At 37.0% G+C, this 26,670-nt stretch overlaps 1 protein-coding gene across 3 annotated transcripts; it reads right to left on the minus strand.

Moving 5' to 3' along the window:
• Nucleotides 1-2,226: 2,226 nt before the first annotated feature.
• ERCC5 (ERCC excision repair 5, endonuclease) lies at nt 2,227-25,977 on the minus strand. 3 transcript variants are annotated; one of them, XM_058185562.1, is made up of 16 exons: nt 25,959-25,977; nt 24,494-24,612; nt 23,472-23,647; nt 19,620-19,735; nt 19,422-19,514; nt 19,237-19,297; nt 16,751-16,894; nt 15,325-15,532; nt 14,285-15,169; nt 13,593-13,840; nt 12,861-12,980; nt 10,538-10,751; nt 9,158-9,302; nt 8,851-9,053; nt 7,991-8,073; nt 2,227-5,713 (listed from the first exon to the last, which is right to left on the minus strand). In XM_058185562.1, the coding sequence occupies exons 2-16, from the start codon at nt 24,579-24,581 to the stop codon at nt 5,162-5,164; spliced, it is 3,336 nt and encodes a 1,111-aa protein (XP_058041545.1). In that variant the 5' UTR covers nt 24,582-24,612; nt 25,959-25,977; the 3' UTR covers nt 2,227-5,161. The 3 variants fall into 3 exon arrangements, with proteins under 3 accessions (XP_058041545.1, XP_058041544.1, XP_058041546.1); XM_058185561.1 differs by lacking the exon at nt 25,959-25,977 and adding an exon at nt 25,826-25,950; XM_058185563.1 differs by lacking the exons at nt 19,422-19,514; nt 19,620-19,735; nt 23,472-23,647; nt 24,494-24,612; nt 25,959-25,977 and having other exon boundaries at nt 16,751-16,890.
• Between the last annotated feature and the right edge of the window lie 693 nt (nt 25,978-26,670).

The raw sequence follows: 26,670 nt of genomic DNA on the forward strand, positions 1-26,670 counted from the left end.
GTAAAACAGAGAGGACAGTGATGACAAGCAAGCCAGTCAGACACTGGCCTCAAATTAGCAAAATCAGACTGGTGTCCTACTGCGTATCCCAAGTTGACCAACTTAAGTAGGGCTTAATTTTGAGTTGACACCTATTTTTACAGAATGGTGTTTTAATGCCTCATATCCCACAGCCAGATACACCATACTGGGTGACAGTCTGCAGAAATACGATTCTTTTCTTATTTTAGAACGTACAAGGCAGGTGCTGAGTGAAACTGAAATTAAAGCATCCTCACAGTCCAGATATCATTTTTCTCAAGAAGAGTTGAGATGACACCAACATGCAAGGAGGATTTAAACTGCCAAATTTTAAACTGTTTGGAAACGCCTACATCAGCCTTTCTCAGCCTCATGCCATCTTTCAGAACTAACAAACAATATGGCTTTGGTACAATGGCTGAAGTGTTGTGGTCCACCACCAGCCTGCGGAGCTGGCAACGGAGTCAGACAGCAATGAGGCTGAGGAAGAGCATGGGCCAGTCCTGGAGGCTGGGGAAGGCCCAGATGAGGGCTCTGCGTCGGAGGCAGAGGTGGGGCCAGAGCCATCAGGGAGACTCCAGAGGCTGACAGTAGTGAGGCAGAAGAACAGGAGCCTGTTCCTAATGCATGCATGAGAAGAGCTGCCAGAAGGCAAGAGCAGCTAAAGCAAAGAGGACAAGGAGTAGGGCCAAGAGATGATTGGCCCCTCCCATAAGGCTTAAAAGACCAGCAACAGTGTTTGGACTCTGCCAGAAAACGACGTTGATAGCTTTGTCTTGTTGCATTTGGTTCGTATCAGTGTCTTCTGAACTTTTGCCAAGAAAGGCCTTTGGCAGTTTGCCTAACTGGACCAAGGTTGGTGATAGGACTGAGGAATTGTGTTTGGAGGAATTTGCTTTAATTTAGTTCGACTACACTGAGAATGAGTTAATTCTCAACTGTTCTAATAAAGTTTGTTTTTACATTGACTGAGTTTCCTACTACCTACTTGGGCCTGGGTCACAACATGAAGTTTCTGGGAACTGTCATCCACATGGCATCAAGTTGGAGAAGGTAGGAGTAAATGAAAAAAAAAAGTTAGACTCAAAGAAATGGATGGGATGGGATGGTTGTATTAAGCAGTATCTGAGATAATAGGGCAATCATAGAACTGGGATAAAATGATACTTGTACTTTTCCCTACCTGTTTGAACACCAGCTGTGTTAATTCCACCACCCTCAAGAGTCATGCTGGTGAGAAGTTACTGCTGGTAAAAATGGACTATAACACCCCTCCATTTCTCTTCTGAATTTAACATACACCAAACTGGGCTTAGAGGAGAAACATGAAGAGATAAATTTGCTATACCTTTCCTCTTCTTCTCAGAGGCAATTTTAGTTTTGTCGTATCAAATAAGCTGAAATGTCACGCAAACATTTAATATGTAATGCTCCAGATCAAAATATCACATTTAGTGATCATAGGGATGAAAACAACTAAAAGTTAACATCTCTCTATCCTTTGAGATAATAAGAGTTTCTGTCCATTGCATCTTTTAACACTTCATTGTAGACATGAAGCAGGAAGTCAAGCTGTACAGTATTCCAAATTCCCATCCAATCAAAGATAAGCAAAGTTGATGATTCTTCATCCCATTATTTGCTTGTGGTACACAACAGCCTAGTCAATAACTAAAACCACTTTTCTATGTCACTCTGTAGAATAAAAAAGGAGGAATATCACTGCATTATCATAGCTACTATCTTTATCATTTAATAATTTTGCAAGTACAATAAAGAAAAGCAATAAAAGAAAAAGAACAGAAAATACATTAAAAGATATACAAGTATTACAGTTAGCTAAAATTCAAAACAACATTAATCTAATTTGCATGTTGGAATATCTCATTTCAATTTGAAATATTATATTAGTTTCTCTTCGAATTGAATATTTCTTATATTAGTAGTAAAAAAAGGCAGTATCTATGTTCAATACATTTAGATCACCATACGATTATAATATTATGTAAAAGAAAACCTAAACTTTGGATGTGATCTGAACCTATTTGTAAGAATTATAATTTAAACATACGTAGTTTCTACATTGTGGTAAATTCTGTATCAGATTTATTGTTTATACATAAAATTAATATTGACATTACTTCATCCCAATTCAACCATCAGTTTAGCCATTTAATGAATATAATGAGCTATAGCTCACAAATGTTTGTTTTTAATAAAATTTCTTTGTCTGATAAAGACCTACCAAGCTGGATTTTGTTTTGTTTTTTTGTTACAATAGGCTGACAGGGTTAACTTAAGATAGTAGAATATACTCCTACAATTTGCTTTCTCAATCTTCTATGGAAGAAATTGTATTTTCAGTTGAAGTCATACAGAAGGATACAAAATTCTTGCAGTTGTTACACGTACAAACCCAAATCAGTATACCCTATGAGAATATAAAGTTTAGCAATATTAACAAAAATCTGACAGGCTGGAGTGGAACATTTATTTCATTCTATTATAAATCATTTTCCACAACTGTTGGACCTTACATGACATAACATCACAAAGGAAAAATGATCCAATATCACTAGCACATTTCCAGGAATATTTTAAGAACAAATTGTCTATTCTAATAATCAACATTAGAGTAATACACCACCAGTAAAACAACTGATGAGAACCAAATTGTAGTGGCTAAGGCATCAGAGTAGAAACAGGGAGACTGTGAATTCTAGCCCTACTTTGGCATGAAGCCAACTGGGTGTCCTCAGGCAAGTCACTTTCTCTGAACCCTAGAAAGGCACTGGCAAATCACTTCTAAAAAGCCTTTCCGAGAAGTGTCTCTGAGAATCAGATATGATTGAATGGAAGGAAAAAAATCTGATACCAATTTTCTCTGAGGATAGTATTGACTCAATATTTTTATTCCATTGATATTCTTATTGCTGCATATTGATTGTTCTCTTTAAATTCTGCATTCATTTAATCACTCTTTAACTTGTTCATTTTGTGAATCAAACTTCCCTGCAATTTATAGTTAAGCTCTAATAAATGATCTTAATTAAATGTAATACATTTTGAAACTTAGATCTCTAAGCATTTTATCTTGTTTTCATAATTCTTTTTGAACACTAGTGGGCGGGAAGGTGCTACTTATCTGTAGATATTAAAGCCAATCAAATGATTCTGGCCATTCATAAGGGAACACAATTAAAGATTGCTTTAGTAATAAAATTGCAATTATATGATTATCCCTTCACGGATATTTCTTTGTATATTCTCCATAAAAATATTTGTTACCAAGGCAAGGGGCAATAGATAACAGAATAACAGAGATGGATTTGACCTTGAGGGATCTTTTAGCCCAACTCTTAGCTCAAGCAGAAGAGATTACAGATAGAACTGATTATGTTTCCATTTGTCTCATATTTTAAAATTATTATTTTTTTCTGCTTCTGTCAGGCATATTTGTGCAACCCTTTTAAAATCCCTACTCCTTCCTCACAAGCAATCTAGCCATAATATAATCTAATGTTATCTAAGAGATACCACTAGCCTGGTAATACAACTAACTTACAATTTGCTGCTACTAGTCTATTTATTCTTTCAAGTTTTATATTTTGTTTTTAAATTTTATTTTGGGTAGTTTCTTAAGTCATGTATACCTTTTTGTTTTTTACTACCAGTCATTTAGTGCATTTTCATCCATTTTTATTGGGATCTTTTAGATCAAAAAGTTAAGATTTGCATTTTTACCCCCACAATTTTTCCTATCAAAGAGAGTTTCTGCCTTTCCTAACTTGTAATGTTTAGCATTATATTTCTCCAAGTCTGAGCAATTGTTCTTAAATAAATCTTTATTTTTTGTTAAATAAATCCGCAGATAAATGATCTTTTTAGCAATGATGTTAAAGCTCCTTGTTTCAGGAAATAGATTTTCTGCCTGAAATAAGTTTCATATCCATATTTGGATCTTGTATTTATTAATCCAATAGACTGATAATGAATCATACTGCTGTATATATTCTATTAAGCTTTATTAAGAATCCTTTGGATAAATAATTATAAATTCAACATAATCAACATATAATTTTTTGTTTTTGGTTTGACAGTTTAATTCCAAAATGTCTATTATTCTGTTGCATCCTATAACAACCATCTTCTTAGTGGTTAAAGTTTAGTTTTGTATTTCATCTGCTTCTTGTGTGTTGTTAGATGAATGTAAGTGTGTTTGGACAGAAAACTGAAATTCAGTTAATATGAGGAATTCAGTTAATTCAACAAATATACAAAATGTACAAAACAAGAAATGAAAACAGGAGTTTGTATAGTTTGCACATTTTTGTCTACAAATAATGTGTGCGGAATTTTCTTTATATTAGGCATCTGAAGGAAGATGAACCAGACTGACACAGCAGATTTCATAATTTAACTACACAGAAAATGAATTTTAAATCTCATCTAAACTTTGAGTCTAATCTTTGCTTTTTCTTCAATTTACTTACATCCCTTGTTTGATATCTCATTTCCATTTCATTTGTTTAATATCCAAAATGATCAACTCTCTCCATTGAAGTTTCTCTGCACTGCAAAATGCACAAACTGATGTTTAATAAAAGTGGCATGGCAAGATACGAAGGAAATTAGGCTGTCCCACTTATTTCCTACTAATGAACTACAAAAGCTCTGAACCACAGGCCACATGTGTTTTTTGTTTTTGTGAAGTGTGAAGCTTAATGTCAGATGAGAAGCACCATATATTGAATTCATTTTCATTCTGAAAATCATACAGGTCACAAATCAGCTTCAGATAATTCTCAAAACTGACAAACCTTAGCAGAGGCTTTCTTGAGGAGATGTTTCCTATTTTAAAAGTTTTTTTAAATTCATACCATGCCATTATTAAGTATGTGAACAGTCTCAATGTATTCAAAATTAAATAGGAGATGGAGATTGATAAAGAAAGTGGAAAATAGTATCTTTCTAGCGAAGCAAATATTTGTACAATAATGCAATGTATCTTAATCTTAACAGCTTGAAGATGCGTGGACTTCAAGTCCCAGAACTCCCCAGCCAGCCTTGAAGCTCATATATCTTCAAGTCGCCGAGATTGAGATAATTTTTAAAGCCTCATATATGTTTTCAGCTAGCATTATTTCTTCCGCTTTCTCCTTAAAGTCTTGCCTCGTGCTTTTTTGCCCTCAAATACTGGCCTGGCTGTCACCATCTGCATTTCTTCCTCTGCACTGGAGCTGCTACTCCTTGCTTCACTTTGTGCAGATGCAACTTTTAGGCTAGTCTTGTGACTTGCCATGTTCGTTTCGAGCATCTTTGCATTCTCCCCTTTACTGTGCTTTCTGGAAGCTTCATTCTCCAAATCACTGGCTGAAGACTCGCTGGATGCCTCCGAGAGCAGAACCTCTCCTATGAAGCCACCACTCAGAACGCTCTGTTGCTCAGGCGGCGGACATTTTTTCCGTTTGCTTCCTCGTTTCTGGCATCCAGCCCTTCCTTTGTTGAGTGCCTGCCCTTTCTTCTGTTTCAATTCTTTTTCTAGGAGAGCAGTTGCCTCCTGGACTTCACTGTCGTCTTCCTCCTTCTCTTTTCTCCTCATGCAGGTCACAGCTCGGCGAAGCCTCTGACTCTTGATGGCTTGTTTTTCATGTTGTGCCAGTCTGAAGAAAGAGTCAATACGCAGCTGAGTCTACAAAAGAAAGAAAAGTACCTCTGTAAGATTCTGTAAGGGTTATGGAGGATATTATCTGCAGCGGAGAAAACATGCAACAAAATTCACATCCTTGACAAGAGAATATTTGTTCAGAGCTCCATCTGCTTGTTCCTAGTCCTGATACATTTAAGGTAGAGTAGGGAATATCTAGCCCTCCAGTTTACGCTAAACTAGAGTTCTCAGCAGGCTCATCTAGCACTGACAACAGTGAGGAATGCTGGGAAATGAAATCCCACAACACTTGGATTGCCAGATATTCTCTACCATCTCAAGATGTTTTATGGAGGTCAAGCAGACCAATTTACCCCAAGTCTATATTCGGCTTCCATTAGGGTTGCTCCAATGTTCTAATATCCCATCCTAGACTCTTAGTAGCCCCATTTAGGTTCCATTTTTGGTACAGGAAGATTCCATTGAAATAAATAACATATTCATGTCCTGTAGATGTTTTGGCTCCAGTACAGGCTACAACGGGCGGTTGCTCTTAGAGGTATCTGCACAACTTTTTAAAAGCTTTCCCAGGGCTTGATACCAGACTGTTTTTATAGGTGGATAGCAACCTGTTTATTTAGACAACTTTTAAGAAGCAATTATTTTGTACAATCTGCTGTTGTTTGTATTGCTATTATGTCATTAAAATATTAACTCTTGATGGCTGCATGTTTACTTTATGCTTCCTGTCACAAGTTTATGTGGAAAAATTATAAATTACCATGTTTTCCCAAAAATAAGACCCTTTCTTATATTTTTTTTGAACCCCGAAATAAGTGCTTGGCCTTATTTTTGGGGAGGTCTTATTATGTTGGGGCCCGTGGAGCAAGATGGGATTCCTCTTGTCGTCTTACCTGATTTCCAGCTCTGCGTTTAAATATCTTCAGGGAGGGCTTATTTTTTGGGGGAGGCTTATTTTAACGCATGCGCTCAAAAGTCCAATTGGGCTTATTATCAGGGGAAGTCTTATTTTTGGGGAGACAGGGTATTAGAAAAAAACATGCAGATTACTAAATAGCAACAACCAACAATTTATACAATTGTCAGGACTGTTATATTTTTGTGCTTTTTCTACCTCTATATTTGGCTAGATTTGACCCTAACCAAGTCTGGGATATAAAAAATCAGACTCCCTTCATCTAGAATCTTTTTTGCCATTTCTAATCAGCTACCACATGACTGAAGCCTACTCTTTTGACAATGAACCCTTCATCTAATCAATTCTAAATGCTGGGATTATAAACACTGTGCATTCAAACAGTGACTCCGCCATTCCCTATAGTTGCTTTCAATCTCTGAACAAACAGGAATATTCTGGGGAAAATAGCCTGCTTCATTCCAGGACACTGACCTGTGAAAACAAGTGGTCTAGATATAACGTTTGTCTATTCAGTATTAAGATTCAGTACTGCTCTTTTCAGACTGTATATAAAATAATAGTTCTGAAATAGTGAAACACATAGCTTACTTATTATATTTTCATCTGGCCAAACCAATTTTTATACCAAATGCTAATTAATCATCTTTTTAAAAATTTATTTTCAGAGATGTTTCAGTTCCCACAACTGATATAATATGATAACTTAAATATCAATTGTATATCAATTCCATGGCTTAGGACCGGGCTGTTTACGAGACCGACTTCTGCCACTGATAGCCTCCCAACGACCTGTGCGCTCCCACAGAGTGGGCCTGCTCCAGGTGCCATCAGCCAAACAGTGTCGGCTGGTGGCCCCCAGGGGGAGAGCCTTCTCTGTGGCAGCACCGACCCTATGGAATGAGTTACCTCCAGGGCTGCGTCAACTTCCTGACCTCCGAACCTTCAAACGGGAACTGAAGACTCTATTATTTAATCGGGCGGGACTAGCCTAAGTATTTTAATTTAATTTTAACTTAACTTTAATTTAATTTTAATGTATTAATCTATTTATAATTTTAAATTTTAAGGGTTTATATCGGGTTTGACCGTTTTAGTAAATTTGGCCTGTTAAATATTTCGTTTTAAATGTATTTTAAACCTGGGATTTTTGTGTTTTTATGTGTTTTAAATAAGACTGTACACCGCCCTGAGTCCTTCGGGAGAAGGGCGGTATAAAAATTTAATTAATAAATAATAAATAAATAAATAAATAAATATATTTGGAAGGGAGAAATATATGCTGCATTCATTATTACATGTACATAGATAGCTTTGTAAGTTTACGGCAAGCGTGACCTGGACACTTCAAATCCAACAAGACCACTGTCAAAGAAAAGATTTACCTGTTGAATATTCAGTTGTTTGAGAACAGGAAAGAGAACTTCATCAGTTTTTAACTTAGTCCATCCAAAATGACTTTGGCAAAATATGCAAACAGTTAAGGACCAGTAACAAGCAAGCATTCCCAAAAGATTTCTAAAGATGTGTCTGAATTAGACATTTTGAAGCCCTTTTGCTAATTTTGAACTTACATTACTTTTCACATGCAGAAACTGTATTCCCAAACTATTTTGTACTGAGACAACTGCACCAGGTAAGTAAACAATGATCACTTTTTAAAAAACCAATAAAAACCAAATATGGGATTTAATAAGCTGGGCTTCTTAATTTTATTTATATTAGGGCAGAGACTCTGCATCAACCAAACAAATAACAAGTAATATATAAGGAGGTGCTACTAATTAGTATTCAGAAAAATTAAATTTGCTCTAGCCAGATAATTTACTAGCTACAGAATCTAGGATTCTTCCACTCAAAGAAGGAAATAAGAAACCACCATACTGAAACACAGTTCATCTATGGTGTCAAACTTAAAGCCTGCAGGCCAGATCCGGCCCATGTGGTGCTTAGATCTGGCCTGCAGGGCCCTTCCAAGCTCTGTTTTCACTGGCAGAGGGTTGCAGGTGGCCATCACAGCTGAAACTCCAGGTCACCACAGGCTTCCCCGACACGAGTGATGTCAAGCTGGTCACACCCACCGCAGCCATGCTTATCCCGGCCACACACACCCCGAGTTCAAATACAACCCTGATGTGGCCCGCAATGAAATTGAGTTTGATACCCCTGATCTACGCAAACGTTTGCACTAGAATATTTTTTTTAAAAAAAACAGTTTGTTAAGGGAACAAATGGTGGAAAGGATATTCTCTAATTTGTTCCACATCAGGTCTTCCCCAAGCAAAGGATGCCTTTGACTCATCCACCACAGGGTGCAAATAAGCTTCTGCCACAGAAAGATTTGGGAAACCAGGAGCAATTTCTACGTGCCGCAGTTTTTTCTTCACTTTAGTATCATATGGATTGGGACGTATTTTCTTATTCTTTTGAGCCTCAGTCCACCATTCCCTAAAAAAGAAGAGAGAGAGAAAAAGAGGCATATTTTAAAAAATGATTTGATTTAGGCTTTGGAAATGAAAAAAAATGAAAGCCCCATAATGAAAATTGCGTACAGGAGTTTCAAGAGAGGCTCCAGTCCACGTCCAGGGAACTCATTCAAAATCTCCATTGCAGTTACATAGCCAACATTAGGGATGCCCTCAGTGTAGTCGCTGCCCAGGAGATAGGCCAGATTAATCAACTTGTTTCGATCCAAGCCTGAGGAGAAAAAAGGAAGTGATCGTGGGCAAGTTTCTTATCAGGTAGCAGGGAAAAAAAGTATTTCTTTCTTTCAGGGATTCAAACAAGGTAACTCAAGGCAAAGTACAACAAAAACAAACAATAGACCAAGAAAGCTAACTATACAATGTTAAAAAGAACAACCCAATGTAGAAAATATAAAATGATGACCAACGGGGATAACTAGTCAACTAAAAGAGGACTTTGCTCAACGGGACCTCAATACCTTGGGGGTGGGGGGAGAGTATTATAGCCACTTACAGGAAGCAGAGTTGGGGCCTGTTATATATTGGAGAGAGAGTTTGTTCCAGAGCAACTACAAATCCTATGCACATGTCCTAGGTCCCATAATTATGGGACAATGTTTAAAAGGTACATGTACCATAAACCATAATGTTTAAAAAGGGAAATCTGTAGCACACCCACTCAATGAGAATTTGGGAAGCGGGACATACATATATCCATTTTGTTACATGGAAATTAGCATTGGGAATGTCGGCAGAAACATAAAAGTAAATTAGTTTATCGAAGTATAAAATACAAAAAAAAATCATGGAAAAGTAAGAAGAAAGGAAGGGAAAAAGAGGGGGTATAACTAATAAAAAACTAATTAAAAAGTTTTAATTTGGAAGAAACATAAAAGTAAATTAAATAAAGCAGGAATAGCATACTTTAGAAATATTTAGGGTACACCAAGAAGAGAAGTTATTCTGTAAGAATAAACGATGCCGATCCTGAAGACTGAATATAAAACTGAGAGATCACGTATGTTGAAGCTGTTTGATCATACAGGTGAATAAAGGCCAAATCACAAAGAAGTATATGGAGGAAGCATTAATAAGTCAAGAGGGAGGGGTAAACTAAAAACGTTGTGTTGAGATGGGGCTGATAAGATAATCAAACAGAGAGAAATAATAATCTAAAGAATAAAAGGGAATGTATGACAAAGTGTATAGATAAAATGAAAGCAATACCTCCATGGCATGGAGAGGAATAATTATTAGTTTGGCATAAACTAGATTTAGCCTCTTCTTTTTCCTAATCTCACGATTCAATTCCTTTGACTTTCAATTTCTTCCTCATTGTCTACCCTTTGTTTAAAGTTGTTTACTTCAGAAGGGAGTAGTAGTGCACAAGTTTACAACTGAAATTAAGTCATATCTTTGGAAAAAGATAAAAGAAGCCAAGATTCAAGGTTTCATATAATGAATTACCTAGCTGATTTTGGAAGTCCACGAACTGGTAATATTCGACGTACTTGCTTTGATTGAAGAAGTTTTTGTACACATGACGTCCTCCAAACAACCAAATATCACTGTCATCTGTGATTGTCCCAGAAGTTTGATCAGTAAGATCCAAGACAGCACATTGAGCTTCTGCTTCCATCGGAGCTTCGATGTATGGAATGCCAAAGAGGCGCAGAAGTTCCTGTGAACAAGCAGGAAACACAGTTCCAAAATTAGTTGGTGGTGAAATCTGCTAAGGGTCAGTTCATCCATCACACGTGCTAATTTCCTGGTGATGAATGGACTTGTAGAAGATACATCTTTAAAACTGTTCTTCGAAGCAAGATTTGGGCATTATTTTTAGTCAGATACATTTACCAGTACGAGCAATAATTCGTGTAAATGGATCAGATGCAATTTTTTTCAGATACTAAGAGCAATAAAGATTCCCATTCTTTTATTTTGTTTTATCTTATTTTAAGATTTCTAGCATAGAAAAAAAGAAAAAACAAAGGTTTAGGGTCTAATAATAGAATATAATTGACAGAAAATATACTTGTTTTTGTTAAAAACCTAACAGAAGCATAAGCTAGCTGCAATTTGAAATGTATTTTATTCAGCCTTCTATATACACTATGTTAATTAATACTGGTTATAAGTTACAGGAACAATTTCAAAAACTATTAAATTTGCAGCATTCCTGATGAATTTAAATACCTAGGAGTAATTATTGCTAAATTTGGCACCAAGTAAAAAATAAAAAGCAAGTTTTGTGTAGTGATTAAGGCATCAAATTAGAAACCAGGAGACTGTGAATTCTAGTCCTGCCTTAAGCATACAACCAGCTGGGTGATCTTGGGCCAGTCACTCTTTTTCAGGCCTAGGAAAGAAGTAATGGCAAACTACTTCTGAAATCTTGTGCAGAGAAATGCAGAAATGTCCATGCAGTTGCCAGGAGTGACTCAAAGATATGCCCCACCCTCAAAATAAATAACTGTGACTCCCTACAAATGACACTAAAGTCAGCATCTTTCATTAGTACCACGATAGAATCATGATATATGCCTATTTTTATTTCTAAAATTCTCAATTCCATCATCATGTTTTATTTTCTTTAACACAAAGAATGATAAGCTATATCATATAAGCAAAACACATTTAAATTTGAAATATTGGTGGATTTCTTTGATGACAACTCACGTCATTAAGAATTCAAATATTTCCCAATTCTCATTTTAACTGTGTCAACACTGGATTTTCTATCAGATAAGGATATACTATTCTTCCCCAATATTAAAATATAGCATCAATTATTTCAAATTGCCGTTTCATGTTTATTTGAAAAATCTGGAAATGTGAGAAAGATGGCTAAACTTCCACTTTTTGAGTTTTCTCTATTTGTTTTTTTAAACAGAAAAATTAATTGTTCAATATGAGGAATGGAATTGATCTCTAGATTGAAAACTATATATAATTTATAGAATTAGAGATTGACTTCTTGATTCTCTGATCCTGCTACTACTGAATACAATTTTCAAAATGAATTGGACACAAATTCCGACTACTTCAAGTGAATTAAGTTTAATCATTTCTTCCTAAAGCATCTAGATATTATCAATTAAAGCAATAAACAATGCTTAAAAATAATACAACCTACTGAGTTTATAATTAAAGGAGTATTTTCACTATTATATACATCTTAACATTAAACATAATTTACTGCACATGAAACATTGTCTTAAAAACTTAATGGAATTCAATGGAATTTTTTGTAACATAGAGATCCTTTTACATTTTAAAGATCCAAGTATCTTAAAAGGGAAAACTGGACATGGAGAAAACAATGCTACGAATGCTACTATGTCCCAAGGTGGTTGTTGTTTTTTCTTTGAAAATATTTTGCTTCTCATCCAAGAAGCTTCTGAAGCACTACTGCTGTTTGTATTGGAAACACCTACCAAGGAAACTTCAGGTTGAAAGGATTAGCCAGTGACATCAACTGTGCCCAGGCGATGACTGAGGAGGCTCCCTTCGTGTCTCTGTCATTTTCCCACCAAAGTGGTCCTTTCAGTTCAGTTCTGAACAGGAAAGGCGCCTTTGGAACAACCATGACCTGGATGATTAAGAATCTTCATAGACATTACAGTACTACTATGAATATTTTCTCAAACAACATTGTCCGGGCACTTCATCTAAAATACAGATTTCTCTAGATAGTCTTGCCAAGTCAATATTCTCATTTTCCTCTTCTATGTAATAGGCCATCTCCATCACCCGCTGAGAACAAATGAAATAGATCATAAACACAAACCTGACTCTCTAAGAACATCTGTCCTGTCACCGTGGCAGCCGTACGTTCCTGCTGCTGTTTCTGAGCTTGAAGTGCTGTTTGTTCAACAGATAAGTTGGTTTCCAAGACGTCCAAATCCTCCTGCAAAGATAGAAATCAAAACATTGTTAAATCTAAAGTACTGAGGTCTGTTAGCGGTCTTCATTTAAGCTTCTTATAGGTATAATTAGAAACCAATTCTCTCAATTCCTACCAAAGGACCCCATAAAAATTAAATCTAGGAGAGATATGTCATAGGTGGTAATATTGTATTAGGTGTGTTCAGAGGTGGGCTTCACATAATTTAACAACCGGTTCGCCCACAGCACCAAAAATGTATGCATGCACCTTCTACGTATACTCACGCACTTGCACGCAGATTAAAAAATGCAGCTAAATAGGACGGCATAGCATTGGGGTGGGTGGGCAGGCCCACAGGACACAACTACTGGTTCGCCAGAATGGGTACTGGCTGAATCCCACCCCTGGGTATGCTCCCACCAACAAATCTGGATTTTCATCTTTAAATCCATAAACACACACACCTTTTCCAGTGCTCACAATTACAGGAAAAAATTATCCCTACATAGTTTTAAGTCATCTCATTCTTCATTATTTCCATGTGTCTCCACAAAGTTTCCAAAATAAAAACGGTTCACAGCTCGTAGTTCTGCCTTGTTATTCCTCAAATACAGATAGTTGAAAAATAATTACCATACTAATATTCTGCCATTCATTAATTTCAGCTTTCTCTGTGCTTTCCATTCCAGCATTTTGCTCCATAGCAAGTTCTGCATCTTCACCATTTTCTGATTTATTCTCTGAAGCGTCCTCACTCCCCTCTCTCATTCCCAATGAAGCTTCAGACACCACTCCAACCTCCTCTTCAGTGGAGGTAAGTGATGTCTCAGATGTTCGATCTTGTTCACCACTTGGTTCAGTCTCTACTTCAATGAAGCTACCTATAAATATATTGCATTATATATTATATATTACATACCATGTTACTACTGCATAACCGGTTTTGTTGTATTACATGAGATGCCTTCTAGCCATTGCTTGCCACAATATTCTTTGTATTTTATCACTATTTAGTTAATAAACTTTGGCTTTTGATATAATATATACACATCCTTCTATCTGTATTTTTAAATGAGCTTTACTTTTCTTTAATGAAACTAAAATATTAGTTCTTCCAACATTAAAATATAGCATTAGAAGCCAACTTCAAAAATGAAAAATGCATGCCTTCCTAAACTAAACAGTTTAAAAACAATCTCTGAATTACCTGAACATGCACATTCACAAGCCAACTTGCCAGGAAAGTGAATAGAATTTCTTACTTTCCTACTTATATAATTTTTAAATTATTCCATTAATCTAATGTTACATTAAAACTGACATACCATCAGAATCACTTTCTTCAGACCGTGACTGATGTTCCACGCACTCTTCAAGTTGAGGGATATTGAAAGGAAACAAAAATTCATTCTGTGTACAGGATACGTTTTTTCCTGAATGGCTAGCCAATTCCTTTAAAGACTGAAGTTTTCCAGTTTGGGCTAACTCTGCAAAACCTGAATGACTTGAGCCAACTGATGGAATTGGAGACAAAGACATTTCTGGCTGCTTTATGCTGTTGTTTGGACTCTGACATTGTCCAGGGCTTGCATCTATTTGAGAAATCCCAGTTTCCACACTTTTTTCTTCATTTTCTGCCCCAGGCAAAAGTCTTTTTTGCACAGCAGGAATGCATGGGCTTTTTTTAATATTTCTATTTTCCAATTTCTGTACTGGTAAAGGTTGTTTTTCATTCTGATCTTCAGGAACTGCTTCTTCGTCATCTGAACTGCTAGCAAGATGGTCCTTCATGGATGTTCTTTCTCCTTGAGTAATATTAGTCCTATTGATAAATGGTGCTGTGATAATCTCCTCCTCCTCCTCCTCCTCACATAATGCCTGCTGAATAGCCTTGATAGTTCGTGGAGACATGTTACCTCTGTCTACACTGGGCGTGGACTCACACTTGTCTACATTAAGGTGGTTCTTGCTTCCATCTTCCAACTCATCTTCTGAACCGCTTCCCAAAATAGCAGCCTGGATAGCAAGCATCGTTCTTGGAGAAGGGGGTGTTGCATAAGTACTACTAGTTGATTCCATTGAAAGGTCACACGAGACTGTATTAACTTGCATGTCGTTGACATTTTTGCTAGGTTTTAAATCTTTCGACATTGTAGAAGAATGGATTGCAGATGTCACAGAACTAGAAGTAGTTCCTTTGGACTGGGTACCTGAAAGAAAAAAGGCATAAAAAAAGGAATTTTATTCATATGTGAAAAGAGACTTAGTAAAATTCAAATGCATTTTTAAAAAACATTAACTGAAACTAAGCTATAGTAATCATTTACCATGGAACTCTCAATAATACTCTGCATTCCCTTTATACCTTTTAATAGGATGTAATGAGAGGTATCTTCAGATACAACCCTCCTGGTTTCCAATTCTTTCAAGAAACCCCCATCTTCTTCATACTGGTGCTGGATTTGGCCAGAGTGTTGTTCATTCATCTCCTTCTGCACTTTTTCTATGTGTCGATTTAAGCTGCTTTTCTTAAGCAAACCCTTGAGCTGATACTGGGAGAAGTCATTGGATTCCTTAAAAGAAATACTGGAATTAAATGACAGCCTGAAAGAACTAGATCCTATATTTGTAGAATACATGTATTGACAAAAAAGGATTTGAAACAAAAAGGATTTCTAGAGGCAAAAAGCAACATCATGTTTAAAATTTCCTCTAAGGATTTTATTTCATTTTTTAATAGTACCAATATTCTGGGTAGGGAGGGATGGTGGGACGAATATATTTAACATGAAAGCACATCTACCTTGTTTCCCCGAAAATAAGACATCCCCCCGATAATAAGCCCTCCCCAAAAATATTTAAACGCAGAGCTGGAAATCAGGTAAGATAGCAAGAGGAGCCCCATCTTGCTCCACACGACCCAAAATAAAACCTCCCCGAAAATAAGGCAAAGCGCTTATATCGGGGTTCAAAAAAAATGTAAGACAGGGTCTTATTTTCGGGAAAACATGGTACTGACTTTGAATTATCTATCTGAAATCTATATCTGTATCTATCTGAAAAACAATTCGCCACGGAGACACCAAAACTCTCCTTTTGCCATTACTTTTACAATTGGTATTTTGACTATTTATACCTGGGATATTTAAATGTTACTTCCTAACAAATGTTAAATACGAAGTCAGCTGCTTTTATTGTTTTACAAAACAGCAAGATAAAAATGTAACAAGAATCTATAGATAAGTACAAACCCAGAAGTTAAGTGCACAAATTCACTTACTGTAAATTGTCATTCAAACTATCCAGAGATAATAAATAACAACAAATATCCTATTTCCCAAGGTATCCTCATTTAAGCAGTCAAAATACGAATGTTCTACTACTGAAATACTGTTAAGACCTGTACACTCAGAATTATCACCTAAATCCGTGATGGTGAATCTATGGCACACATGCCAGAGGTGGCACACAGAGCCCCCACTATGGGCATTTGCGCTATTGCCACCTGCTCTTCTGGTTTCCGGCGCGCCACTGGATCTTCACATGCACTGAAGTGCCGGAAACCCGAAGACCAGGGTTTCCGGTACTCTGGCATGTGTGTGCATGCGCGCATATGCATGCATGTGTGCATTTTGGTTTGGGCACTCAGTGCCGAAAAGGTTTGCCATCACTGACCTAAGTATTTGCAACATTATTACTTAACAAAGATATGGGATTGCCTAGCAGAGATTCATCATCTCCAGACAAGGCACCCTTCTGCTTGAAAAGGCAAAGGAAAGCCTGTCCATTACCTCAGGCATGGCTTCAAATAATGTTCTTCTTCGTTTGGTGAATTCCTTCATGTCAGTGAGGATCTCATGTTTTATTTCAGGAGGCAAGCTCAAGAAATCGTCTGATTCAACATCAACAGAACGAGGGTTTTCAAGCAATTCTTCCTTTGCAAAGGAGGAAGGAGCAGCACAAAAACATTTTGTAAAACGGGTGGCATCAGATATGCACATAGATTAGGCAAGGAGCATAAAAAGGACTAACCAAACTTCCTTTACACTGATTGAAGATGGTTTTCTGAAACAAGTAGCAGAATGTAGATTAGGAATTTAGTGGACCAGCATTAGAAAAGAGTCCATCCAGTATGAGCCTTTGTCAATAAAATCCGAAGTGTACTTCTGGTATGTGGGGGGAAGGGAGAGACTGAATTGCGGTGTTTTCAGATTAAAGAACAAATCTGCCCCTTAAGTTTTCATTAAAGTCTGAGACAAAATTTGCCCTAAGAGCATTTTTTATTATTATAAGAGGAGGAAAAATCAGACAAACTATAGGGCATCTCTGAGGCCATGGCAGAGACCACAAGATGAAAGTATCTATGAGATATAGGGTCTTCCTCTGTATCTAAGGAGGAAAAGCCAAGAGACCTGGCTTGTTATCACCAGGATCTGTTAATATGCTTTGAAAAATCAGCTTCTACCGTATTTGTCCTCACAAATCTTCCTCTATGAGCTTTCTAGAAACACTTGGTTGACCATAATGAGAGTAGATTGGACAAATAATATAATTACAGCAAACATGATTAATGAAGTCATTAGAGTCAGCATAAAAACCTTGTTCCTCCTGATTTGCAACTTAATCCCTTTTTGGCACACTATCCTATCCTTATTAATTGAATTATGAAAGTTAGTTTTTAAGAAATCCAGTATTTTATAGCTCCGAAAGTTTATGCAGAAGTGCCTTACTTACACATTGCAAGCACTTCCCTTTTCCTCAAAATTCTTCTCCATTTATGCTATTGCCCGAATCCTGCAGCACAATAAACTGAACTTTGGACACTTTCCAAAATAGAAATAAATTTTATTAAATTTCAGACAGCACCACAAGCTTATGAAGTTGCCTTTTAGAGGGTTAAGTCTCTATTTCAACTAGACCAGTATTGTCTGCTCTGTCTACAATGAGCTTCCAATGCTAAAATGCTAAAATCTAAAATCTCATGCTAAAATCTTTAGCTGCTTTTAAAATATGTAATCTTCTTCTAACTTACAATCACACAGCAAGCCAAGAGCTCGGCTTCAAAAATGAGTATGCTCAGGACAAAAATACAGGTAGTCCTCAACTTACAACCATTTGTTTAATGACCGTTCAAAGTTACAACGGCACTGAAAATAGTGACTTATAAATGTTTTTCACTCTTATGACCACTGTAGCATTTTTGATCATGTGATCAAAATTCAGATGCTTAGCAACTGGCATGTATTTAACATCTCGAGGTGATGTGACCACCTTTTGTGAACTTCTGACAAGTGAATCAATGGGGAAGCCAGGTTCACTTAACAACCGTGTTACTAACCTTACATTGCACTGAATCACTTAACAACTGTAGCAGTAAAGATTGTAAAATGAGGCCAAATTCACTTAACTACTGTCTTGCTGAGCAATGGAAACTTTGGACTCAACTATGGTTGTAAGTTGAATATTCATTTTAACTATAACTAAAGTAAATGTAACTAAACACAGCTCATGTTGGTTCTTCCACATATTTAATACATATCCTGTCATTAAAAACAACCATTTGGAAGCAATTTTTGGAGCCATCTGATAGAATCCCACTGAATTCATTCAAAGCTTATAGATCTAGCACTATATACAGTGCAAACAACCACAGTGAAGAGAAACTGTGGCTTCAAATTCTGGTGTATTAGAGGAGCCATGGTTCCTAGTTCTAACCCAAAATTAAATAAACCATGGGAATAAATTATTCAAAGTTCTATCATACAGTGCCATGTAAAGTGGTCTATTTTTTTCCAGTTCAGCATATGGACCTCTTGATCCTTATGAATCACAGGGAGCTGGGCAGCAAATAAATGCAATAATTTTTAATATTATTATGTTTGGTCATACAGTCAACCAATTGCTTAGACTGGATTTGACATTTCAATTGGTTAATGAAGTTTGTGGGGGGGAACAATTTAGTATAGGTTTGATTATTATTGTATACACAATGTGAAGTCACAGCTGCCAGTTCTTTAGCTGGTGTTGGCCTTCACTCACACGGAGTTCTTCCAAAGAATCTAGGATGTATCAGCATAATATATCTGCAGATCCGAACAGTGTGGCCATTTATAAATGATAGATGGAAATTTTGCCAAAATGCAGATTTTCTAAGTGCTGTTCAAGATCTTTTGATATGTGACCCAGTATGCCAGTAACCACTGGTATCGCCATTATTATTACTATCCATTTGTTTTGAAAGAATTGCAATGTAATATAAAATACATAGGGGCCTTACTTGCAATATTTTCTTCTGGGTCATCCTTTCTTCCCACTCTTTTTCATCTTCCTCTTCCGAGCTAGGTCATAAAAATATAAAACTAGTTTGCTAAACGTCAAAATTTGTCCCAAGAAAACAAAAGGCATTTTAGACTCTATTGCTTCTTAATGTTTATATAATCATCTAAAACTTGTTTCACTCACCTATTTTTTTTATCTTCTTGTAAAGCAGGGAGCACATAAATGTCATCCACCTCTTCTCTTCTCACCTCTGCAAGACTAGGAAATTGAGCATTGCTGGGAATACAAGGATATTTCATGTTAGGGAAACCAAAATATTTAAAAACTGAAAATTCCCATAGGCATTTATAAACAGAGGTTTATAAATAAGGTTGTTCTTGCCTCTTGCCTGCTAAAGCAGCCTTGATTGCTTGTCGTTTCAGGAAGGTTTTCAAAAGCTTCTCCTTGGTTTTCTTTGAATCTGTAACTGCAGCTTCTTTTTGCTGCTTTCGTTTAGCCTGCAATAGCATTGAGTAAAATACTTTGTAGTCACTGCTTTTATTAAAGCCTTTATTTGTCTCCCACCTTGTTGCCAGCAAGACTGCCCCAGCAACTTGGAGATCAAGAAAAGGCCATTCTTGTCCTCGGAATTGCCACTTTAAAAACACACAAGAGAAGAAAACGGATTGGGAAGAGTCTACGGAAAAAGGGATATTCAGCTATTGATTCTTAATGATACACAAATCTTGTAATTACTAGAAGGGATTAGTGAATAACCCCACTGAAGTGGAAATTGCTCAGAGGAAAAGCCCCCAATTAGTGGTGTCTCATTTGAATGAGGGCATGACCCTATTCCATACTGGAATCCTAATGTAATCACTGTTGGAAGAAGCAGCAAAGCCCAATGAAGCTAAATTCACTGTGGTAATTTTCCTAAATTTAATTCTCATTCCAATGAAGACAGTAGATTGAAAAAAGCCTTTCGTTTTAAATTATTTCTTAGATTGCTGACTGTGACTGTGGAAGACAACCGTACTGGTCTGGAGAATGAAATTACTGATCTTTCTATGCATCCCTGTATCAGATCACTTTTCTTCTGTATCCTCTTGCACAGTCTGGCCATGTAAGCCTTAGATTTCTATAAGAAAGCCTTCGAGAACTTCTTTCTCCCTCTGCCCCACCTTAAATCTTCTGATGTAGCCTAGTTTAAGAACGTTCTTTCTTCTTTCTAGATGGGCAGCATATTAATGTAATAAATAAGTGGCTTGCCAAGGTCAGTTTTTGGCAGGGAGGTTTTTGTTTTGTTAATGCTCTCTCACATGTTTTGTTAATTGCTAAGAAGCCTGGGTAATAAATGCTAACTAAATGTTAACTAAAAATATGAGTAATTATAAAGGAATACCACATAATTTCTTGGACTCCTCCTAAAGTTGACCTTCTGCTATCTTAGGAATAATGCTATGCTTTAGATAAAATAATTTAGGGAACAGTTTTAAAAAGGATGAGATTCCTAGTTGGTGAGAGATGCGAGATGCTCCTCTACAGAAAGTTGCCATGTTGTTTTATTTCTTTGCCTAAAAGTATCCTTTTTTGGCTTTGTTTACCAAATCTGTCCTTATAAAATTTTGTTTACAAAATTTGTCCTTCCAGTTTCCACCTAATCTGGGTACTCATTGTTTTTAAATATGGGCTGGATTTGGGGTTTTGATTTTCCAGAGAAAACTCGTAGTTCTCAGATTCAGGTTTTCCCAGATGTGCCAGTATACTCTAACAAATGGAAGATTTGAGATGATGCTTGTCTCAGACTCTTTGATTCAGGTTAGTGTCAGAGTTCCAGAACAACCCACCTCCAGTCAAAGACTCCAAGACAGCATCATCTCAAATCTTATATTTATTAGAGAAGGTATACTGGCACATCTGAGAAAACCCGAATCTGAGAGTTCCGGGTTTTCCCTCAGTAAATCAAAACTCCAAATCCAGCCCTTGCACCCAAATCCATCACATGGCCCAATTACCATCCAGCCCAATTTGAACCACCATTGCAACCATTCCTCTCCAGATGCAGGAACACCATGACCTTGACCAAAAAGAAGAATGCTATTATGTCTAACCACAATCTCTACTAAATCTACTTTCCCAAATGCAAGAAGATGGCAGCATGGAAGGTTCCGGTGTTAATATGGCTTCCAAAGCTGACAGCGCCCATGTTTTGTTGTGGCAAATACAAATCAAGTTATTCCAAAATCAGACCATTATTTTCAAAACTACAGCCACCTATCTCCACAACCCCCATCTCAGACACACCAACAACAGCCAAGCCTCCTACAACTGACCCCATTTCATTGGGTTCACAACCCCTAGTGATCACAGAAAAGGAAGTGCAGGACCTATTTCACAGACAAAAGCCAGGAAAAGCTCCAGGCCCAGACAAGATAACTCCTTCTTGCTTAAAAGTCTGTGCTGACCAATTGGCCCCCATCTTCACCCATATTTTCAATAAATCACTAGAGATATGTTATGTTCCTTCTTGCTTCAAACGCCCTACCATCATCCCAGTGCCGAAGAAGCCCACCATCAAGGAACTGAATGACTACAGACCAGTTGCTTTAACATCTGTAGTCATGAAAACCTTTGAAAGGCTAGTGCTTTCCTACCTGAAAACCATCACGGATCCGCTGTTAGACCCCTTGCAATTTGCATACCGAGCAAATAGATCAACAGATGATGCTGTTAATATGGCTCTGCACTACATCCTACAACATCTTGAGTCTCCAAAGACCTATGCAAGGGTCCTTTTTGTAGACTTTAGTTCAGCATTCAATACCATCATTCCAGACATTCTTCTAACTAAGCTAAACCAGCTACAGGTACCGGAACAGACTTGTAAGTGGATCACAAGCTTCCTAACAAACAGGAAGCAGCAGGTGAAGCTAAGCAAGATCACATCAAATACCTGTACAATTAGCACAGGGGCCCCCAAGGCTGTGTGCCCTCTCCACTTCTCTTCTCTCTGTATACCAATGACTGCATCTCCAATGATCCATCTGTTAAGCTACTGAAGTTCGCAGATGACACAACAGTGATTGGTCTCATTCGAGACAATGACGAATCCACATATAGACAAGAGGTCGAACGACTAGCCTTGTGGTGCAACCAAAACAATCTGGAACTGAACACACTCAAAACCGTAGAAATGGTGGTAGACTTTAGGAAAACCCTTCCATACTTCCACCTCTCACAATACTTGACAACACAGTATCAACAGTAGAAACCTTCAAATTTCTGGGTTCTATCATATCGCAAGATCTCAAATGGACAGCTAACATCAAAACATCATTAAAAAAGGACAACAAAGAATGTTCTTTCTGCGCCAACTCAGTAAGCTCAAACTGCCCAAGGAGCTGCTGATCCAATTCTACAGAGGAATTATTGAGTCTGTCATTTGCACCTCTATAACTGTCTGGTTCGGTTCTGCAACCCAACAAGAAAAACACAGACTTCAGAGGATAATTAGAACTGCAGAAAAAATAATTGCTACCAACCTGCCTTCCATTGAGGACCTGTATACTGCACGAATCAAGAAGAGGACCGTGAAAATATTTGCAGATCCCTCGCATCCTGGACATAAACTGTTTCAACTCCTACCCTCAAAACGACGCTATAGAGCACTGCACACCAGAACAACTAGACACAAGAACAGCTTTTTCCCGAAGGCCATCACTCTGCTAAACAAATAATTCCATCAACACTGTCAGACTATTTACTGAATCTGCACTACTATTAATCGTTTCATAGTTCCCATCACCAATCTCTTTCCACTTATGACTGTATGACTATAACTTGTTGCTGGCAATCCTTATGATTTATATTGATATATTGATCATCAATTGTGTTGTAAATGTTGTACCTTGATGAACGTATCTTTTCTTTTATGTACACTGAGAGCATATGCACCAAGACAAATTCCTTGTGTGTCCAATCACACTTGGCCAATAAAAAAATTCTATTCTGTTCTAAAAAAGCAAGTAAAGAGGGATTAAATACAATAGTCTGAATCATTAAGAAAACAAAATTTTAATTCCAGTCTCTCCTATTCCTTTATTCTATTCTATTTATTCTATTCTAGCATGCCACACTTGCTAAATTCTCTAATCCTTGGTTTCCCTAAATTTGCTTATCTCAAAGTAACATGCACTGAATTTAGTAATTCCAATTTCAATGGAATTGAGAATGGGATAGTTATGACTTACATACCAAAGTTTGCCTCTTCAATAGAGGAGCTTCTCCATCAAAAACAAAAATAGGGCGGATCCGAAAGAAAAGCAGTTTGCAAAGTCGGCGAAACAATATGAGGAGATGAGCATTATGGATGGAATTCCCATGACGGTCTCTTGCTCCTTTTATAGCTTGATTCAACCAAATACTAATATCTTAAGAAAGCATTTAAAGGAAGACAACAGAAAAGTGGCATATACAAAGAAACATTGATCTGTTTAAGCATACCAGTCATTCATGCTTACATAACCAGCATTTTACAAAGCATACTTTATTACAAAAAGTTTAACTATAGGTTTCCTTGGGTTTGAGATGTTTTTCCTTATTTTGCCACTTCTGCATATGAGAGGCTACATCTCTCAGAAGAGCCAGTAGAGCTATCTGACACTATGAGAGTAATATAACTGCTACACATCATGTTGTGTGCAAGTAACTAGGAAAAAAAATACTGTGTTGCTCTTAATTTTAACTGACATGGTAATTTTCCTGAGATAGTAAAACCAATATATCAGGTAAATTTAATAAGAAGAGTTAAAATAAAATATTGGTTTTCAACATTTATTAATTGGAGAAAATCAGTGATTATACATGACAAGGTAAAGGTAAAGGTTCCCCTCGCACATGTGCTAGTCGTTTCTGACTCTAGGGGGCAGTGCCCATCTCCGTTTCAAAGCCAAAGAACCAGCGCTGTCCGAAGACGTCTCCATTGTCATGTAACCGAAATGACTAAACGGCAAAGGCGCACGGAACGCTGTTACCTTCCCATCAAAGGTGATCCTTGGTTTTCTACTTGCATTTTTTACGTGCTTTCAAACTGCTAGGTTAGCAGAAGCTGGGATAAGTAACAGGAGCTCATCCTGTTACGTGGTACTAGGGATTCGAACCGCTGAACTGCCGACCTTTCGATCGACAAGCTCAGCATCTTAGCCACTGAGCCACCGTGTCCCTAATTATACAATCTATTAAAAAGTTCTTAAGGAAGCTCATTTTTTTAAGGATACCAACAGCAAGAATTTTTCCTTCCAATGTTTCTGGGTTTATAGGTCTTCCTGAGCATTCCAGTAACTTCCAAAGCCCATGAACTCCCATTATTTGTTAGGTAATATAATGAAAGTGAAATCTGTTGAAAGCAATAAAGATATTGGTCAATTGCTTATATATTAAATGTGACAATCATAACATCTTACTGTATCTAGTATCTGCAGAACTGCAATCTTGCTAGACAATTTAAAAATATCTAACTCAAGCTTTTTCCAAACTTGTGCCTTCCAACCAGATTGTTTCCTTCCCAATTATTAACCATATTGAATAGTGATAGAATTAAGAAAGCCATAGATAACTGCACAGTTTGGGAACTTTAAACAATACCTTATTTATTAAAATGTCAGTTTTTCTACTAAAAAGATGAAAAAAATTGTACTTAGATAAAATAGCTTAATGAAAAAAAACTGGTCAATAACCAACATCTCCCTTGCATCATTACCTATAAACCAATAAATCAATAGTTAAACCTTACAAGAAAAGGAATAATACTTATAAAGTATCGCTTTCTTCATATATATTTTGATTTAATCAAACCAATTATGAATATTGCTTTAAATGAGCAAACAGTTTTTTAAAAAATAGAAATAATCCCTGTGGTGGATACATATCCACCACAGGATGGCAGTCAGAGCTACATCACCTAATCAGCATTAGTATTCACACGTAAAACTGTGTAAAATAAATATATTATAAATAACTGGGTAAAATAAAATTATCCTGCAGTTTTAATAACATAATTCACTCTCGCTCCATTTTCTCAACAAGATGGCCGTTGACAAGCAACAAAAGTTCTAATCAATTTACAAGATTGCATAAGGGTTTGAGGTTTTTTTTTTAAATCAATCCTGAATTAGCACTGGTCTGAATTATTTAAAAATGATTATTTCCCCCCCCCCAAGAGAAATAAGAGATCTGGTGTCATTAAAGAGCAGGTAAGGCAATTTTTCAGGTAGTCTTGGAAATGCTATCAAATGTCTTCGTTATAAGAGGAAATCCAATCCCAAATCCAATTCTTTTTAAGTGCCTTGCCTTAACTGCGCAGATACAAACCCCAAACTAAACTGGCTTGCATATTTTGCATTTCTCCTCTGTGCTTTAGGTCTCCTAAGACAAATTCCACACTACAGTCTTCTTTTGTACTTTATAACTCCATAAAGCCATTATGGTCCTTGTGTAATCGCTCCTGCTGCTCCTATCAATTTCCGACACCGAAACCAGAATTCACACGGGCGAAACTTCTAATAAACGGAATTGCTGCAATGCAGGGCGGGAAAAAAAACACAACGAACCTTAATTGGTGTAAAGCGAAGAAGATAAGCTTCTTGGGTGGGTGGGTTGTGGGACCGTGAAAAACGCAGGACGAATCCACCCGGGAACCTAGAATAGACAGGGAAGAGCGTTCGAAAACAAAGCGCCGCTCACCTAGCCAGCGCCATGTTATTACGTCACAAACAGACTGCGCTTCCCGCTGGGAATTGTAGTTCTTACACAGAGGCTGTGAGAATATCAGACGAGAAACATTCAAGGAGTACTTCTATCGTTTTTGCAACCGCAGCAGAACTGTCATTTCTTCATTCTTTCTCCTGCTGTTCCTTAACATCGAAGGAAGAATTTTGCTGAGAAACTAGGATCAAAAAGCAGCTGGCACAAATTCGTGTGACTGTCTGCACACTGCAGAGACGCGCAGTTACCTAGAAATTATGGTAGAGGTCCAGGCGATTTTTTTTTTAAGCAGAAATACGAATTAATGTAATTTGTTGCTTCCTTTTCCTGCTTTTTCCCCCCCAGTTCTTATTCCGAACCTAATGTTTTCTGGCTTTCCCGTTCAAATGTTACCAGTTTTGTCCTGCTTAGTATTTTAAAATCAGGCTAACAAGCTGTTATGAAAGCCTGATCTACTTTCCAGTAAACATGTGCATTGCTCCTCCCCCTTCCTTTACCATTGCAGAGTGGGATGCTAAGGCTAAATGAAAACTAGAATCAGAGTAAGGTGTTTTCCCCAAGTCTTTCATTTTATAGAAACTACCCCCCCAAGAATGAAATGTTTTGGAAAATATTAAAAAGGCAGGATAAGGAGAAATAAAAAAATATTTAAGAGAGGCAGAAACTACACCACCTTTTATTTCCCTGCCCC

Source organism: Ahaetulla prasina, chromosome 5 (assembly GCF_028640845.1).
Source record: "Ahaetulla prasina isolate Xishuangbanna chromosome 5, ASM2864084v1, whole genome shotgun sequence".
In the NCBI taxonomy this organism is placed as follows: domain Eukaryota; kingdom Metazoa; phylum Chordata; class Lepidosauria; order Squamata; family Colubridae; genus Ahaetulla; species Ahaetulla prasina.